Genomic DNA, 9,908 nt, shown 5'->3' on the forward strand with positions numbered 1-9,908 from the left:
AATACTTTCAACAATAAAGAATTATTAAAAAATTTAAAAATAATAAAAAAAAAAATATTGCTGCTCATTGACAATGCACCTGGTCACTCAAGAGCTCTGATGGAAATGCACAATGAGAGTAATGTTCCCCTGCCTACTAATACAACACCCATTCTGCAGCCCATGGATCAAGGAATAATTTCTACTTTCAAGTCTTATTATGTAAGAAATGCATTTCCTGCCCAAGCCGGTTTGGCTCAGCGGATACAGCTTCGGACTGAAGACCAAAGGGTCCCGGGTTCGATTCCGGTCAAGGGCACGTACCTCGGTTGCAGGCTCCTCCCTGGCCAGGCCCTGGTCAGGGCACATGTGGGAGGCAACCAATCAATGTGTCTCTCTCACATCGATGTTTCTCTCTGTCTTTCCCTCTCTCTTCCACTCTCCCTAAAAATCAATGGAAAAATATCCTCAGGTGTAGATTAACAAAAACAAAACACACACACACAAAAATACATTTCCTAAGGCTATAGCTGCCATAGTGATTTCCTCTGATGGAGCCAGGGAAAATAAATTGAAAACCTCTCAGAAAGAATTCATCACTCTAGATACCATTTAACAACATTCATGATTCCTGGGAAGAGGTCGAAATATCAGCATTCACAGGAGTTTAGAAGAAGTTGGTTCCAACCCTCAGGGATGACTCTGAGGGTTCAAGACTGCAGCGGAGGAAGTAACTGTCCGTGTGGTGGAAACAGCAACAGAAGTGGAATTACATGTCAAGCCAGAAGATGTGACTGAATTGCTGCAATCTCATGATAAAACTTTAACAAAAAACGAGTTGGATGAACAAAGAAAATGGTTCCTTGAGATGGAATCCATTCCTGGTAAAGATACTTGTGAATACTGGTTTAAACGCTTTAAAAGTGATGATTTCTATGTGAAAGACAAAGAACGTCCAGGTCAACCGAAAAAGTTTGAAGACCAACAATTACAAGCATTACTGGATGAAGATGCATGTCAAACTCAAAAACAACTTGCAGAAAGATGAAACGCTGTGCAGATTGTTGAAATGACAACAAAGGGTTTGGAATATTACATAAACTCACTTGATAAAGCTGTGCTAGGGTTTGAGAGGATTGACTCCAATTTTGAAAGAAGTTCTACCTGTGGGTGAAAGGCTATCAAACAGCACTGCATGCTACAGAGAAATCTTTCGTGAAAAGAAGAATCAATCTATGTGGCAAACTTCATTGTTGTCTTATTTTAAAAAACTAAGCCCTAGCTGGTTTGGCTCAGTGGATAGAGCGTTGGCCTGTGGACTGAAGGATCCCAGGTTCGATTCCAGTCAAGGGCATATGCTTGGGTTGCGGGCTCAACCCCCAGTAGGGAACATGCAGGAAGCAGCCGATCGATGATTCTATCACTGATGTTTCTATCTCTCTCTCCCTCTCCCTTCCTCTCTGAAATCAATAAAAATATACATTAAAAAAAAAAACTAAGACAACAGGCACCCCAACTTTCAGCAACCTCCACCCTGACCATTCAGCAGCCATCAACACTGAGGCAAGACCCTCTACCAGCAAAAACATTTTGTCTCGCTGACGGTTAGCATTTTTTAAGTAAGAAAGTGTTTTTAAATTAAGTATGTACATTATTTATTTTTTTATTTTTATTGATTTCAGAGAGGAAGGGAGAGGAAAAGAGAGATAGAAACATCAATGATGAGAGAATCATTGATTGGCTGCTTCCTGCATGCCCCGCCCTGGGGATCGAGCCTGCAACCCAGGCATGTGCCCTTGACCAGGAATCAAACCATGACCTCTTGGTTCATAACTCGATGCTCAACCACTGAGCCACGCCAGCCGGGCTGTACATTGGTTTTTTTAGACATAATACTACTGCACATTTAATACTGATTATAATATAACTTTTATATGCACTGGGAAACCAAAACACTTGTGACTCACTTTATTGCCAGATTCACCTTATTGTGGTGAATCTAAAACACAACCCACAGTATCTTGTTGTCTTTGTATCACTAAATCACCCGGGGCCTTGCCATCATACACCAATGGCTTTAACCGGGCCCTCTCCCTTTCCATTCCAAATCACTAGCTTTATCCTCACAATCTTCAAAGGGTCACCAGGGCCCATAAAGCGAAGGTAACGCCCTTCCTTGGCCCCACTCTTCCCAAAGCCCCGTGTGTTCCCCTCCCTGGAACGACCCCCATGCCGAGCCCTGCTGTACATCCCATCACCTCACTTAGGCACTGTATTCCTTCCCCCAGTGACTCCCTCCCCCTCCAAACCCAAACCAAATGTCACCACGTGCGGACCTTCCTGAAAACCCACTGCACTTGGCACCCATCTCGATGATAATATCGCATTATGTGAAAATTACTTCTTTACGGAAATGAAGCATTTCTCCCTCTACGCGGGTGTCTTTGGAGGGAAAAGCTCATGACTTACTGATTTTTTTTAATTCTTAGTTCTTATATCCCTGGCCTACTTGGAATAGTCACTTCTCACAAATGTCAGTTAAAGAAATCATGAATGGTATAAAACGAGTAAGAACACCTTAAGATTTACACAGAGTTTTTCAAATTTCAGAGCGCCCCCCGAACCACTTATACGACCCTTTGAGCAATCCTGGGAGATTATCCCCATTTTTAAATGCCCGAAATTTGGTTAAGAGAGCACACACAGCTAGTGACAGAACTAGACTATATTGAAAGTCCCCAGCCACCACCATCTTTATAAGAAAAACCTTGTGGGACCACAGCGGTCTCTTTCTGGGCAGATCCATGCACTCACTATGCATGATTCCCTCTCTGAGTGGCTGTTAACCTTGGCAGCACATCACAGTCACCGTGGGAGGGTTAACAAGCCCGAGGCCCAGGCCGTTCCCAGAGCAGTAAGTCACTATCTCGGGAGGCCACAGGCTTCTTTAAAGCTCCTCGGGGATTCCATTAGGCAGCAAAGGCCACGAATCACTGTCCTAAGCAAACCCTTCAAATCGAATTGCACCTCCCAGACAAGGCTGCAGTTGGCTTCCTGTAATTGTCTTGAGGTACCGTCTGCTAGGGCTTGATTAAAATCGGTGATACGACCGTGGCCTTAGGAGCCAAGGGCAGATGGGGCACGGGGCCAGGCTTTCCTGCTCCCAGGTGTGCGATTTGATCACATGCCTGCTCTGCACATTAGTTTCCACAGCTGCACTGTCGTAAGGCTCAAATGACATGGGTGCAAAGAGACCCTGGGAATTAAATACGACCGTCTGTGTTCAAAAGTTACGGAAAACTGATAACCTGATTGCTCCAAAGAGCATGAGGCTCCTGATAATAAAATAATGCAACACATATCATTACGATTAGCTCTCTCTTGATACATATTTTAATATAATAAAATCAAAACATGTTTTTGACTTTTTATATACTATAAGAGAAACAGAGAGAGGTGTTCAAAAGGAATTTCTACACCGACGGCTAGGCTAGATAAGCTACGGCACACATTCAGAGCACATAATGAAAATAAGTTTTAAGAATAACTCAGTCATTTACGAGAAACTGAAATCGCTTACAAATGGCATGGTGTGTACAGCGAAGAGCTTAAATCAAAATGGCAATATGTTCCCATAACTATTTTTCAAATGTCTTCCAGTAAGAAAAGCCCAAACTCCCTTGTTAGCAATTCCTTCCCATTAACCTTAAATGCTCTGTAACTTACAATAAAAGTTGAGTTTTTCATTCCGTTGATGCTAACACTGAAGAATTTAATAAAACATTCAGGAAAATTTAAAACCTTTTAAAAGGGAAAGTGATCAGCTAATCTATCTTTGCAATGGTTGCAGACTAATCCTTAAATTGAAAGCATCTTTGGGCCCTAGCTGGTTTAGCTCAGTGGATAGAGCATTGGTCTACAGACCAAAGGATCCCGGGTTTGACTCCAGTCAAAGGCACATACCTCGGTTATAGGATCCTCCCCAGACCGGGCCCTGGTCAGGCCCCGTGCAGGAGGCAACCAATCGATGTGTTCCTCTCACATTAATATTTCTCCCTGTCTTACCCTCTCTCTAAAAATCAATGGAAAAATATCCTCAGATGAGGATTAAAAAAAAAAAAAAGCATCTTTGGAATAAACTACAAGATTAGCAAGACAACTGTTTTCTGATAAGTAGGAAATAAAAAATGAGAACAAAATGGATGCCCTTGAAACCTTCAAAATACCATAGCTAAGAAATATCCATCCATCCCTGCTATTACTCCAAGTAGGTGTGTAAAATATATACCTCAGGGGTGATGTCGGCTTCTGGTTCACTGACCAGTCTGTACTTCTTCCCATGCTCCAATAACTTCAGGCACACAGGAGGCTTGTCGATTTTCATGAATTTCTTAGAGGAGTGCTTGACAGCCTTGGCAATATCCTAAAGATGGAGATAGGTTTTGGCTGTGAAATGCACCAGCAACAACTCTACGAGCTGTAAGAGAGCTAGCCGTGCAGGGCAAGGCTGCAGGTTCTTCATTTCCTCCCTCCCAAGTGCCGGCCCGAGTGACCTCCTCGGTGCTCGCAAAAAAAATGCTGAAGCTCAGCACCCTCAGTCTGCACCGCGGGCTCCTAGATCTCCAAACATCCTCTGTGCCCGACAGCTGAAAGCAGCACAGGCAGCCTGCGGGGCACCAGCAACTTGCTTCTGGAGAATCTGACAAACTGAGGTTAGCACCAGCATATACATGTGTGCTCGTTACATGCCCACCGTGGGAATGGAAAGCAACTGTTTTAGGACTCGGTTCCAGTTTACTCAGAGCTGTTTCTACCCAGCACTTCGTTTCCAGCAGATTGTCACAACTACCCCCCTGGAGGGGACACTGATTTTGTACATATTGCTCGAATGACCCAAAGAGGTTAAAGCAACCTGTGGCCCAGGCTCCCCTGATAAAGCAGCTGTGCAGCTGACGTGAAATGTGGGTTTCCTGTAGGCGAAGGTCAAGGAAGTCTTTTCCTACATAGGAAAAAAAAATCCCGAGAAGAAGAACGCAAACATAAAACATCGCCAGAGAGGGCTTCCTGCCTTCGCTGTGCGTGCTCCCTATTGTTCCAGTGGCTCCTCCTCTCCGTTTGCTGACAGGACAGCTTCTTACCCAGCTTCCCAGCAAGCACGGAAAATGCCCTTTTAATGAACTGAATTTACTTTTAAAATACAAAGTTCTTGACTTTGGGTGGTTAGCACATTGCACTAAACAGATCTTGTATCATAGAAATGTACACTTGAAACCTACATGATCCTATTAACCAATGTCACCCCAGTACATTTATTTTTTTAAAAAAAGCTTCCCAGCTCAGCCGGGTGTGGCTCAGCAGTTGAGTGTCGACCCAGGAACCAAGAGATCACCGGTTCGGTTCCCAGTCAAGGCATATGGCCAGATTGTCAATGATTCTCGATCATCAATGATTCTCTCTCATCACTGATGTTTTTTTCTCTCTCTCCCTCTCCCTTCCTCTCTGAAATCAATAAAAACTTTTTTTTTAAAGCTGCCCAGAAATCAACCAGCCCACCTTGGGTTTGCTTTAAAAACTGAACCTTTATTATTTTGAACAAAAAAATTTTTAATACAAACTTCATAAAATAGTAGTATTTATTCCAAAGCTATGCTAATTATACTTTAGATGGGATTGTTTTTATACCATTTTGAAAACTAGCTTCCCAATTGAACATGTTATCATTAATGAGATTACAAAAAGCAGGTTTACCTTCTTAGGAAGAAACTAAAAGCCTATTACTTACTATAAAGTGTTTTAACTTTCATACATATTGCTAATTATAATCAGTATGATTAATTTTAAAGTCAAGGAAATACTACAACCTAAACCACTGGGAGTAGATAGTTTGATATAAATTCTGTAATTCAAACTAGAACTCCTCAATTAGTATAGTACACTTCAAATCTAATGCTTTTTTGTTTTGTTTTTTAATGCTTACATTACTTATGTCAAACCCTGATCTAAAATCTGAAAGTATAATTTCAAGTCACTGTTTTATCTGTTTACTTTGTCTATTTATTCTCCTCCTACCTCTAAACCGTTACAAGTGTACTGAGAATGGCAAAAAGTATGAAAGGACATTCAACTACTACTATTCTAATCTATTTACTTCAGAAAATGGGCTAAATATCACAGCCTTATTCTACATTCTGGAAAACTGAACCATGATGAATATATCCAAAATCCTTCCTCTTCCCTCACTGCAACAGGTGATTCATGAATATTTGCTGCCATAAAACACAGAATGTTGAGCCCACGAACCATAGGACAATTTTTATCCAAAACATCACTCTGAGTTAAATGAGTTAACCTGGGAGGCCCATCATATCTGAGGAGCATTAGGCCAATAAGAAATCTCAAGTTGCCTTATTCTGGACCCAAAGACCCCAGATGTCCCCCCAGTGTTTTCTGTAATAGGTGCTTCTCACACTCTAAACCATGCCTGAGTCCCCTGGGAATCCTGCAGAGTACCCGCTCTGCTTCGGTAGGTCTGGGATAGGGCTGAGAGTGTGCTAAAATTTCAACAACAAGCTCCCAGCTGATGCCGAGGGTCCTGGTCCCCTGGTTCCCAGACGACGTTTTAAGAAGCATTGCTGGAGAGAGCAGCTGACCTCGGCTGTCCATCAGGCAGCCCTCTCCAAGGCCAGACCTGCTTGCCTGGGCCAACCCCACCCCTGAAGAGCTACTTCCCCATCTGTTGTCTTCATGATGCTCTTTACATGTATAGACAACCATACTCCGTGGATCTGAGGACTCGGGGCCCACCCGGGCACTGACATTATAACCTCTGTAGGTTAAGGGCCAAATTAGACCCAAAGGGGGGGCACTTAACAGGGACAGGACCCACACCCTCACGTGGTGTCATGTTTGAACACAAAGAACCGAACATTTATTATTCATGTTTATTGGCTTTACCTTGATGTAGGACTCGTTATTGGTTGCTACGTACACCCGAAAAGATAAGGAGGGATTCTGGTCGATGACTTTGTACAGAATCACAGCCCCGTGGTGGTATAATGTTTCTTCGCTTTGAATGACAGGTCCCACAGGAGAAAGAGAGCTCACGTGCCATTTGACGTGGGTCGCAGAATGATCCACAATACATTCTAACGAGGCCTCGGAATTTTTAACATGTAAGACTCTGAATGTCATATTGGCATCATGGTCTGTGAAAACATGAAGGTATAGGAGTGGTCCAGGTGTTACAGGGGTTGCACACATACACACATACACACCATCGTTAACATTTCAGCAAACAAGTACTTACGCCCCAAGCAGAGGGAATGTGGAAACTGAATGGAGGTAAGACAGGCTGGGTCACATTTGACATCAAACATGGGTCCCCCAACAGCCCAGGGCTTGACAACCAGGTCTGCGTATTTGCTCCAGGACAAAACGCAATACTTGATGTCAACTTTTCTGTTAACCTCAAAGATCAGACCAGTTTCCGTGCACTCGTACACTCCCTCCGTGTCCACCTTCAGCCTGCGATGGACAGATAAGAACACCTGCTGGGGGGCACTTAACAGGGACAGGACCCACACCCTCACGTGGTGTCATGTTTGAACACAAAGAACCGAACATTTATTATTCATGTTTATTGGCTTTACCTTGATGTAGGACTCGTTATTGGTTGCTACGTACACCCGAAAAGATAAGGAGGGATTCTGGTCGATGACTTTGTACAGAATCACAGCCCCGTGGTGGTATAATGTTTCTTCGCTTTGAATGACAGGTCCCACAGGAGAAAGAGAGCTCACGTGCCATTTGACGTGGGTCGCAGAATGATCCACAATACATTCTAACGAGGCCTCGGAATTTTTAACATGTAAGACTCTGAATGTCATATTGGCATCATGGTCTGTGAAAACATGAAGGTATAGGAGTGGTCCAGGTGTTACAGGGGTTGCACACATACACACATACACACCATCGTTAACATTTCAGCAAACAAGTACTTACGCCCCAAGCAGAGGGAATGTGGAAACTGAATGGAGGTAAGACAGGCTGGGTCACATTTGACATCAAACATGGGTCCCCCAACAGCCCAGGGCTTGACAACCAGGTCTGCGTATTTGCTCCAGGACAAAACGCAATACTTGATGTCAACTTTTCTGTTAACCTCAAAGATCAGACCAGTTTCCGTGCACTCGTACACTCCCTCCGTGTCCACCTTCAGCCTGCGATGGACAGATAAGAACACCTGCTGAGTCTTCATGTTTGGTTAGGAGAGGACTTCTTACAGTTATTTACGTTTTTAATTTCGCTCAAAAGCATTAAGGTAACTGTGCATTGTGAAGAAGTATCATTATCAGAGACAACAATCCAGGTAATTACATAAAATGTGTGACATTAGTTATGCTATTTTGTGTCTCCCCTAATTGGCGTTATGTTTATGCAGAAAATTAAATTACTGATCATACTAAGTCTCCTGTATTCACAATTACTTACAAAAACTGTCCCCTGGAAAGGAGTCTGGGGGTCACTTGTTCATTGTGTTTCTGGAGAAAAATACATATGTAATATATAAATAATATATAATTAAGTGTTTTCTTAAATAAAACAAATCAGAGAGTCATATTTTATAATTAAAAGACACTTACATTTTCAGCATTACAGTGTTGACAGTGAGGTTCAATTTTAACACATTCTAAATAATAGAGACAAAGTTTTACCTTTATGAATGTGATCGGCATATTCAAATAATAATTTTTAAATAAATATGTGCAATATGCTCAATTATAAAATTCAAAGGTATATATGCCCCTCAGCAATAATGATATTTAAAATAATGTGTTGGAAAACTTAAGTTCATACCTGAATTAAAATGATTTGTGGGTGATTCTTTGGTTTCCCATTCTTCAGCTGTAAAAGATGTCACACATGTATTGGCACAAGTCAATCACGGGGTAAATCTCCTACTAAACACACCCCTTCAGCTTCACAACCAACAGGAACTTTAAACACATATTAACTGTCTCTGTGTGTTGATTCAATGACACATGAAATGTCACGATATTTGAGAATCCCACTGCCGGTCTAATGCAGGGGTGGGAACTCTTTTTTCTGACAAGGGCCCTTTGGATATTTATATCACTTGTGGGTCATACAAAATTATCAACTTAAAAAGTAGCCTGCTATATTTGGTCAAGCATTTGATTAACTCATCCCTAATGCCTTGGCAGGGCCAGACCAAATGACTTCGTGGGCCTTCTATGGCCCGCGGGCTGGACGTTCCCCAACCCTGGTAATGCATGAAAATAAGTTTGAATGTGACAAGTTTCAACACACCCCGTTTGGGCACAAAATTCTTTATCTGACGTTTCTATACAGCAGCCACTGCTCTCAGCATCCCTCAACCTGATCCTCACATCCTCCTGACAGCACTGCATGGAGACGGCAGGGTGAATCAGACAAACTAGAGGGCAGCACGCTGCCTGGCTCTTACCCTGAGCAGAAGCGCCCTCGGCGGAAACCTCTCCCAGTTCCCCATCTGTGGAGACAAGAAGGGCTCAGGGTACAGGTGCTCTCGAACTATCTCCTCCTTCCCTCCCCATCCCCCCGGCCAGCTTCTCAACCAGAGCACTGTGGCCCTTCCTGAAGGCTGATGAGAGCCAGGAACTAAGCAGGAGTCCTTGTTCCCCAGATAAGGCTTGGCTGGCACCAGCCCTCTAGGCTGTTAGAGTTAGGGAGGGATTAGCTTGGGAGGAAGGGGTTAACATCTGATTTCAGGCATAAACTGGAATCTGAGTTGAGGCAGTTTGTAAGGCTCTCTGACTTAGCACGCAGACTCCTTCTATGTGGTTCCAGACACAACAGGACCCAGGTGCCCTCTGGGCACTGACTGCCCTCCAATCACCACCACCACCACCACCACCACCACCACCACC

General features: G+C 43.2%; 1 protein-coding gene across 1 annotated transcript in view; it reads right to left on the bottom strand.

Moving 5' to 3' along the window:
- LOC102244011 overlaps nucleotides 1–9,908 on the bottom strand; it is a 35,566-nt gene that overhangs the window by 14,999 nt on the left and 10,659 nt on the right. Inside the window, exons 5-11 of the mRNA XM_005864123.2 lie at nucleotides 9,467–9,511; nucleotides 8,836–8,883; nucleotides 8,622–8,668; nucleotides 8,470–8,519; nucleotides 7,981–8,198; nucleotides 7,629–7,879; nucleotides 4,268–4,402 (exon numbers count right to left, since the gene is read on the bottom strand). Coding sequence (XP_005864185.1) covers nucleotides 4,268–4,402; nucleotides 7,629–7,879; nucleotides 7,981–8,050 — 456 coding nt within the window. The 5' untranslated portion in view covers nucleotides 8,051–8,198; nucleotides 8,470–8,519; nucleotides 8,622–8,668; nucleotides 8,836–8,883; nucleotides 9,467–9,511. The remainder of the gene's footprint in view (nucleotides 1–4,267; nucleotides 4,403–7,628; nucleotides 7,880–7,980; nucleotides 8,199–8,469; nucleotides 8,520–8,621; nucleotides 8,669–8,835; nucleotides 8,884–9,466; nucleotides 9,512–9,908) is intronic.

Source organism: Myotis brandtii, unplaced genomic scaffold (assembly GCF_000412655.1).
Source record: "Myotis brandtii unplaced genomic scaffold, ASM41265v1 scaffold186, whole genome shotgun sequence".
Taxonomy (NCBI): domain Eukaryota; kingdom Metazoa; phylum Chordata; class Mammalia; order Chiroptera; family Vespertilionidae; genus Myotis; species Myotis brandtii.